This window comes from Salarias fasciatus, chromosome 3 (genome assembly GCF_902148845.1).
Source record: "Salarias fasciatus chromosome 3, fSalaFa1.1, whole genome shotgun sequence".
Taxonomy (NCBI): Eukaryota; Metazoa; Chordata; class Actinopteri; order Blenniiformes; family Blenniidae; genus Salarias; species Salarias fasciatus.
This window is the reverse complement of record NC_043747.1, coordinates 25,873,986-25,883,314: the sequence shown is the minus strand read 5'-3', so window position 1 is coordinate 25,883,314 and position 9,329 is coordinate 25,873,986. Positions and strand designations below refer to the sequence as shown.

General features: G+C 45.0%; 1 protein-coding gene across 1 annotated transcript; it reads right to left on the bottom strand.

Moving 5' to 3' along the window:
• Positions 1-1,243: 1,243 nt before the first annotated feature.
• On the bottom strand, positions 1,244-8,791 carry LOC115381347 (endothelin receptor type B-like). The gene is made up of 8 exons (XM_030082649.1): positions 8,704-8,791; positions 5,351-6,623; positions 5,066-5,193; positions 4,786-4,984; positions 2,446-2,598; positions 2,238-2,371; positions 2,046-2,154; positions 1,244-1,616 (listed from the first exon to the last, which is right to left on the bottom strand). The coding sequence occupies exons 2-8, from the start codon at positions 6,008-6,010 to the stop codon at positions 1,521-1,523; spliced, it is 1,479 nt and encodes a 492-aa protein (XP_029938509.1). The 5' UTR covers positions 6,011-6,623; positions 8,704-8,791; the 3' UTR covers positions 1,244-1,520.
• Between the last annotated feature and the right edge of the window lie 538 nt (positions 8,792-9,329).

Sequence of the window (9,329 nt, the reverse complement as noted above, 5' to 3'; positions counted from 1 at the left end):
TTTTACTCAAGCGCTACTAAAAGAGCGAGGAAGGAGTTCCTCTCTTCCATGCACGTGAGCCACAGACACAAGTTTTTCACCAAGCTGCATTACGCCCGAAGCCTGCAGGGGGCGCTGTTTTGCATAAAACATGCAAACTCCTTAAGGCACCTTTAATGTTCGTACTTCAAAATTTGTTCATTTCATTCTTACTTATGTGAGACTCTGCTTCTCAACAATACTTTGTTGCATCCAGTTACTGGCAGAATTTTCCTCATGATAGTTTATTTGCATTCCGTACTTTTCCAGTTGTTGTTTTTAGTTTATTTGTTTTTGCACATGATATCCTTTTCTTCACATTTTTAAGTATTATATATATTATATTTTATATTATATATATTAGTATATTTAAGTATTATACACACAGATTGTCATGTCCAAGAATGGAATTAATGAGTAATGCAATTTTAAAGCTACTGTAAAGGTATACAGAAAAGTGCAATATAAAGCTAGTGCATTGTTACAGTTATTATTATTCTGTGATTGGTGTTGGGTCAATAAAAGAATCATAATATGCGTGATGATGAACTGTCTTTTGTTCTCACGTCTTCGATCATTTCAAAGAAATGGAGAGAGTGACTGAAAAGAACGTCACTAGTATATAGGAAAACCTTTAACTAAGAAATCAAAGTCATGTCAATAAGTGTAAATAGACCTATATGTGTATACACACACATGCAGCTTCTTAGGACAATCAAAATGTAATTTTGCTTAACAAAAAAAAAACTTGTGGATATGATTCATCCATAAAGAGTGTTTGAATTCAGTATTAAGTTGAAATTAAACAGCCATTTGATGTTATTTCATCCCAACAAACCAACAAACAGGATTACTACTGCAACAACACATCATCAGCAGGGTAAAACTAACCTGTCTCACGACGGTCTAAACCCAGCTCACGTTCCCTATTAGTGGGTGAACAATCCAACGCTTGGTGAATTCTGCTTCACAATGATAGGAAGAGCCGACATCGAAGGATCAAAAAGCGACGTCGCTATGAACTCTTGGCCGCCACAAGTCATTGTATTGTATGTTAAATAACGCAAGCTTTGCATGTAATTATGACTTTAATTATGAAAAGTCTTTGAACATATTACATTCAAGCTGACCTGTTTATTCTTTTAGCATAGTCAAAATTTTAAAATGCAACTGTAGACTCAAGAATAAATTGAAATATATTAAAAACATTAATGTGTGAACAACATTGGTGATGACAAAAATATAAAATTTTTCTCAATTATTAGTACAATTACAAAAACAATTTAATTACAAATACAGTTTAGAAGCAATTAATAATACTGTTATAATAATTGCTCAGAAGTGTGGACAAATACATGAAAGCGGAGATAAAAACAGAACTGGAGAGCAGTTTGACAAATAATTTACAGCTTTTATTGTGAAAGGACGGTGAAGAAGAGTCGTCCCGGACCAGCGTGTGGTTGCGGTGTGGAGCTGCTGCGGTCCAGCAGGGCGGCGCTCCGTCAGTGCTCGGTGTGTTTGTACTGGCTGGTGCCGTGGTGCAGCGGCAGCAGGCTGTTGGACAGAGAGCCGGACGAACACCAGCAGCACAGGCAGGACTGGGGAGACAGACGGGAGGCGTCAACACACACCTCCGGTCCCCGTGTCTTCAGAGAATATTCAAGGTACGTTATGACTACATTTCATTTTCTCAATCATATTCTCACTTGTTTTTCTGTTTTTTTTTTAAATCTAATTGTCGCTATTTCAGCCTCCACGACCATGAAAGGAGATTCAAACCCACGCTCCTGCTACATTTCTGCTCAAACTTCCCGAGATAAGCCTGAAGTGGCCTCTCGGGGCGAACGTGTCGGATTCCCAGCAGCCTCTTATCAGAGGTCACGACCTCTCCAAGTTTAGAACGTTGGAGCTGTATCAGGGTCTCACGCCCCCCCCTCGACCCCCCGACCCCCCGACCCACTCATGTCGGAGAGACACTGTCCGCCGAACACCCGCCCCCTCCTCCTCTCTTCGTCTCTCTGTCTTACCTTGAAGCAGTGCTTGAATTTCTTTGAGACGAAGAAGAGGATGATGGGATTGATGCAGGAGTTGATGGTGGCCATGTTGATGCTGAAGTAGTCCAGGACCAGCAGGAAGCTGCAACGACAGTGAGAAGTGAAGCGTGAAGTCTTCTGGCGCCGGACCGGGTTCAACCGGATTGAGCGAGGGCGGGTCGGTACTTGAGCAGCTGGCAGCGGCCGGCGTCGTGCTCCCGGTAGACGGTTCTCTTCAGCAGGCGGCTCAGGTGAAGAGGGAACCAGCACAGGGCGAAGATCAGCACCAGGCAGAACACGGCCTTGGCCACCTCCCTGCGCTGGACGGCACGACGGCGGAACGGTGAGAACCTTGCGTTTCCTGTCGAAACCCCGGATCCCCGCGAGCGTTTACCTGTTTGAGGTGTTCGCTGAGCGAGATCCTCAGACTGCCCTTCTCGTGCCGCAGCATCTCGCCGGTCATCAGGCCGTAGAAGACCGCCGAGCAGACCAGGGGCACGCAGAAGTAGAATCCGAACAGCCACCAGTCCTTCGCGTCCCGATAGAACTGGAACAGGAACAGACCGGTTCAGAACCTCTTCTGAAGGCCTCCGAGGCCTCCGAGTGGTCACCATCGGGTTTTCAGTCCCATGAAGCCTGTCCCCGCCTCGTCCCTTCTTCCTCATTAAGCAGTAAAGCCGACCTCTACTCTCTATTCAGTGTCCTGATGGAAGCGTATTGACAAAAATATTCCGTTTCAATGTTTAATTTTCTCTGAATTATTAAGATAATTAGATTGGAAATACCAGAAAACATCAATTACACACAGAAACAGCAGGCTGTTTTTTCTGAATTATCCTTCTTTTCATAATTTATTTTGAAAATAAAATTTAAAAGAAAATGTTTTCTCTGAATCCCTTCATTTTTTAAAATATTTTTTGAACTAAATCACAAAAATTGAAGTTTTTCTGTATTAGCCAATTTTTTGATAATTTATGTTAAAAAAATGCAAAAAATGTTTTTCTGAATCCCCCATTTTTAAAAAAAATTTTAATTCACAAAAAATTAAGTTTTCTGAATTACCCAGTTTTTTATAATTTATTTTTAAAAGAAATTACAAAAAAAATCCCTGTTTTTCTGAATTAACACATTTATTGATTAGTAAAAAAAAATTTACAATGGAAAAAAACATCTGTTTTCCTGAATTCACCAAAAGTTTATATTCATGTGGTTAATTCAGAAAAACAGACAATATTTTAAAAAGAAATTTTCACAAGAGTTCATCCAAAAATTTGGATGAACTCGTCACCCTCTACATGACTTCCTGTCAGTCAAACATCTGTGGAGCAGTAGAACCTTCCCCCAAATGTCAGGATCGTTTACAAGACAACATTTCAGGTGAACACACAGTGTTTTTGTTTCAGAAAATGTTTCTATTTATGGCATAAAACACTGAAAACAACGTAGCTGGCATGTTGCCCGTTGTTGTTGTCTTTTGGTTGTTGGACTGGGAGTCAGGACGCTTGTTCCTATTGTCCATCTGCTGAGCAGGTGCAGAGCAGCTGTTTACATTGACTGTGGAGACCAGGGCCAAGACCAGAAGAAAGACCAGCATCAGAGATTCTGTCATCTACCACAATGGAGCGCAAGCGTTTCCAAGAAGTTCCACCTTCGAGTAGTTTCCTCAGCACAGTGTCCTAATTCTTCACATCTTTCCCCTGGATGTGTTCACACACACGGAAACAAGCATCGTGACAAACCGCAGCGTACTGTATGTTCCTCCTCACGTCAGCAGCAAGTTATTAAACGGATAATTTACATTCCAAGCCGCTGCTGAACGGACAGATTGCTGGCGGCCGAGCTGACCTGGGTTCAGACTGTAAAGAGCGGTTGTTTGGTCCAGTCGTGACCCGGAGGCGTAAACAGGAAGAGAAATCATAAACCATCTGAACGACGAAGCCCCCGTCCAGAAACATCAACAAAAAGATGATGGGAATTTACCCAGCGGCTCATTTACCCCGCTCACACACAGCCAGGGTGTGTTTACACGACAACGGCGCTCGATGCCACGGAAAGCACAACTTTTGAAAACACCTGGCTTCTATAGCCATGTAACTGGGCCGAAACGACACTTTATGAAAACACTCGGGGCTCCGTGTTGATGGAGGAAGCTCTGCTCCGCTTTAGCGTGATGGCTAGCTTCCTTGAGAGACTAGCGATTCCTTCACACTTGAAACGTTGCCATGGAAACAGGAACAGTTGACACAGCAACCACATAACGAAGCTCCTCAGTCTCTGTGGCACCTTTAAAAGTTTAACATTTGTATAGTTCAGTCGCGGCTGGTGGCGAGGGGCGCCGGTGGCGGGATCGCTTGTTTTGTCCGCCTGCACTGCGAGTGGCGAGCGGCATTAGTTCTCTTCCGCACTGGCGGGAGCGCTGGTTTCCACACCCTCGCATTCCAGGCGCATTCCAGACAACACAACAGGTAGGCCATGGTTATTTTTAATAAACTGCTTTCTTCAACACTGCCCGCCTGGAATGCGCGGGTGTGGAAACGAGCGCTCCCGCCAATGCGGAAGTGAACCGCCTGCCACTCGCGGTGTAGGCGGACAAAACAAGCGCTCCCGCCGCCGGCGCCCCTCGCCACCAGCTGCGACTGGTATAGTTTGGATTTGTGTGGTTCACGTAGAGACCACACACACACACACACACACACACACACACACACACACACACACACATACACACACTCACAGTCATGAAGGGCGTGTTGGCCTGCAGCATGCACGTCCTCATGGTCACGTTCTTGTACTCGAAGTTGACCATGTTGAAGCCGACGGCTTCCGGCACGGCCAGCAGCATGGACAGCACCCAGATCGCCACAATCTCCACGGCCGTCGCCATGGGAACGCCGTTCCCCTGCACCCGGGACCAGGACGCCACGGCGCGGTACCTGCAACCACGAGGCGGCGCGTTGATGTTCAAGCTCAAGCAGCAAACAGGTGTAACAGGTGGGGTTGTGGCGCTGCGTTACCGGTCCACGCTCAGGGCGCACAGGTTGAGGACGGTGATGCCGACCGACGCCTTCTGCAGGAAGGGGAACAGCTTGCAGAGGAACAGACCCAGCGAGCTGTCGGCGAACGGCCACTGCATCGCCAGGAGCTGCACACACAAAGCAACGAGTTCTCAGTGCAGCAGTGTGTGTGTGTGTGTGTGTTATCACTATCAGCAGTTTATTTTCGACTTGATTATCAGCGCAGTGCTCAGCACTCCTGGAACACCGTGGCTCCACACTGGCGCTCTAGAACGGACGGTCTACCTTGTAGATGTTGATGGGTCGATCGATTGCGATGTAGATCAGGTCCCCCAGGGCCAGGCTGGCGATCAGGGCGTTGGGTCCGTTCCTCATGGATCTGTTCTGGCAGATGATCCGTAGCAGGGTGCCGTTCCCGATGATCCCCACGGCGAAGATCACGCAGGACATCACCGTGTTGATGTACTTGAAGACTGTCTTTATGGACGTGTCCTGCACGCAGGTGGGGGGCGAACTGCCGTGGCCCCCCGCCGACGTGTTGGACAGGGACCGGTGAGACGGAGGTTTCCGCTCATGTTTGTGTTTGAGCTTGCTTGAAGGTCTCAGCTTTTCCGGTCCGGTCCCCGGGGACTCCGGGGGCTCGTCGGCGGTCTCTTGCAGCAGCAGCAGATGCGAGGCGCCGTTTGGGGCGCGGTGACCCGGCTCCAGTCCCAGAGGCGGGTCGCTGCCGTAGAAGTCAGCCGAGTCCGACATCATCAGGTCAGGTGGGGACGGCTCGGAGGTGGAGTTGCTGTAGCAGCCGACTGGATCGACAAACACCAAAAAGCCGACGACCAGCAGCAGGGCGAACAAGTGGGAGGTGGAGGGCGGACCGGGACTCCTTCTAGAACCATCTCTGAGACCAAAGCCTCTCACCAGATCCACTACCCTGACTCCTGAAACCATCCCGAGCTTTCCAGAAGACTTTAACAAAAAACTTAGAACAAAGCTTTGATCCTGGAGGAAATTAACTGTTTCTTGAACCCAAAGTGCTTCTAACCAAAAATGACTTGAATTCAGAAGGTTTTCCAGAACCTGCTGTGATTCTGGATCCAAGTTCTGAACCTTATTCGACCACAGAATGTTATGTAGAACCTGTTCTGACTACAAACTCCAAACTGATTCAATTCAAGAACTTTACCTGGAGCCTTGATTCAATTCCGTCAGTATTGTGGAACATGCTCTGACTACAGAACCCACCGTGGTTCTGGAGCTGACTCGGAACCCTGTTTAGTTCTTTAAACTTTATCTGATTCTAGAGCCTACAGTGGTCAGGGAACTTGGTTTCGATCACAAATTAATTCTTTATTAAAAAAAAAAAAAAGTATAGATTCTTAAGTCCACAGTAGTTCAAGACCTTTTCCAGAACTGTGTTTTCATACAAAGTCTATTCTAGAGCTTTGTTGGATTCTGGATGTCTGTGAGATCCTAGAACCAATCAGGTCGATGCTCTTCCTCCAGAATATTTTCCAGGATCTGGTTGGAGGGAAGCAGTTGAGTCGTTGCTGACAAATCTGTTCTGCAGAGTGAAAAAACAAGCAGGCATCACCTCCGGGAACACATCGGTTCAGATGTTTCCTGAAAACAGAGCTCTAGAACAGGCATAATATCGTGACGCAGCGGTCGGCTTCGAGTTTAGAACCAAACTTATCAAATATGGACGTCCTCAGGAACAAACAAACTCTCTGAGGTTCCACAGATTCATCTCATTTAACGGGTGATAAATTAAAGCAACTTTAACTTATGCTACCTTCACTTTGAGGGAAAGTTGTGTTTGACTGTTTACATTGCAGTTTTTACGAAGGCATCTGGTTCAGAACGGGCCAGAGGCCAAAATAACAAGAGGGGGATAAAGATAGTTGGTACAACAACAGCCTCCTGTCCAGCTGTGTGCCGTATCGGGAAGTAGATAAAGTGAAAAGTGCTGTCGCTGCACTTGTTCTAGTTTTGAATGAGAAAATCAATTTAATCATAACTGCATCTCTTTTTTTGGCATTATTTGGGTTTGTTTAACCTTGCTTATGTATCTACACCATCTTAGTGACCTGAACTGTTCAGTTAAAGGCAGCCTAAGAAATCTGGGTGTTATTTTTGTTAAAGGAATGTCCTTGGAACACCACACCAATCAGCTTGTGAAAAACTGCTTCTTCCAAATTCGGAATATAGCTAAACTTCGCAAAATGGTGTCCTTCAAAGAGTTGGAGTTGACTGTACATGCGTTTGTCTCATCTCGCCTCGACTATTGTAACAGCCTGTTCACCTGTCTCAACAAAAAAGAACTGGCGCGCCTTCAAGTAGTCCAGAATTCTGCTGCACGGCTCCTGACCTGCACTCGTAGGAGAGCCCATATAAGTCCCATTCTCAGGGACCTACACTGGCTCCCCGTTTCATTTAGGATGAATTTTAAAATCTTGGTTTGACGTTTCGGGCTCTGCACGGGCAGGCACCGGATTACATCAGGGGCCTGATCCAGCCCTATGTTTCCATTCGCTGCTTGAGGTCCTCCAACCAAAACTTGTTAATGGTTCCCCGCACATGTTTCAAAACTCGTGGGGATAGATCATTTAAGGCAGTGGCACCGCGTCTTTGGAATGAGCTTCCCTGCTCGCTCAGGTCTCTGGACAATGTTGATTCTTTTAAAAAGCAGCTAAAGACCTTTTTCTTTGAACAAGCCTTTTAGCCTGTATGGTACTGTTTTTTATCTTGTATATCTATTTGTTATCTGGCCTGCATGGTACTGTTTTATCTTGCATATTTGTTATTTTAGTGATTGTATTTTGTATTTTCTATTTTGTACAGATTATTTTTATGTGAAGCACTTTGTGACCCTGGTCTGGGAAAAGTGCTATACAAATAAAGCTTACTTACTTACTTACTTACTTACTTACTCAGTTATCAAATTCAGATATATTCAAAGTATAGATATTTCCTAAAGAAGAGGAAAAATGTCATCAGAATTTGAATTTATCTGCATATATTCACCTATTTACACATATGTAAGTCACATGTGTATACAGAGTAAATACGTACATCTGTATGTACATACACATATTTGAAACCTATTGTAAGTACTCTATAAAAACTATTATATATTTTATGAAAATACATTTACACAAAATAATCTGTATCCAGGTGTACACAAACCTATACTCATCACATCTAATTCAACATGCCTGAAAATGATAGAATGAAGTCCAGGTTATTAAACCGTACCACTTTTCCTATATTCAATAATCAAATTAGATAATTATCCATTTTTTTGAAACACCTTTACAAACAAAAATTGATTTCATTTTAACTGAAAACATCATGCAATACATTAGGCAATACATTCCCAAATATAAAATTTCATGTTTATATTTTCCACTGTATAAAATATGTTGAAAGTGGCAATTATTTTTATTTTTTTGCAATGTAATTTTATATTCATCTCTCATCCACATTCTTTCACACAGTGCATCCAAAACACACACATAAATATACAGTCGTACAGCGATGATACAGTTATTCATATTCCCCTCCTCTCAGTCATAGAATTTGAGTTCCTGCCTAGATCTCTCAGAGTAGCAGTAGCAGCTGGAGGTCTGTCCTCCTCTCACCTGTCTGGTTCTTCTTCTGTGGTGTCTCAGATTCCTGGGGAGGGTTCGGGTTCGGCTCCAGCCAGAGAGGACGTGCGCTCTCCGCTCCTCTCTCTGCTGGAGTCTGACTGATGGAGCAGAGTTTTACTCCCTGCCTCCTCCCTCCGTGACTCCGTCAGATAGCTGGGAATGGTTTCTGCCACTCAACACCCCCCCACCCCTCCACCCTCCACCCCCATGGCCCCCCTCAGCTACAGTGGAACATCTCATAAACACGGCCGAGTCGAGACTCACTCTGAACTTTTACGGACTCCGGGAGCCGGTTGGTTTTCTGGTGCCGGGCTGTAAACGGAGTGACTGCGGCGTGATGCCAGACTCCAGACAGAGTTTACGGTTTTCAACAAAGAGCCGGTTTACCAGCAAACATCTGGAGCTCCGGCAGCAGGAAACAGCTGTTGATCCAAAGGAAGCCCAAGACAAACTCTGTAAAGCCACGTGCTTCAGCGAGTCAAGTCAAAACACATCGCTTTGGTGTTTTCACAACAAGATTCTGAAAATCAGTTTTGGTTTGAAATGTTGTCGAGTGAACAGGAAGTAGGTCTTTTTCATGAACAGCTGATGTAACTGTCTGGAACCCTGAGGTGTTT

Coding starts and splice junctions, on each gene's coding strand:
- LOC115381347 (XM_030082649.1), bottom strand. CDS start 6,010: ATGGTTTCAGGAGTCAGGGTAGTGGATCTGGTGAGAGGCTTTGGTCTC. Junction 2,599..4,785: donor CCAACACGCCCTTCATGACT/GTGAGTGTGTGT, acceptor TTCCTGTTCCAG/TTCTATCGGGACGCGAAGGA. Junction 1,617..2,045: donor AATTCAAGCACTGCTTCAAG/GTAAGACAGAGA, acceptor CTGTCTCCCCAG/TCCTGCCTGTGCTGCTGGTG.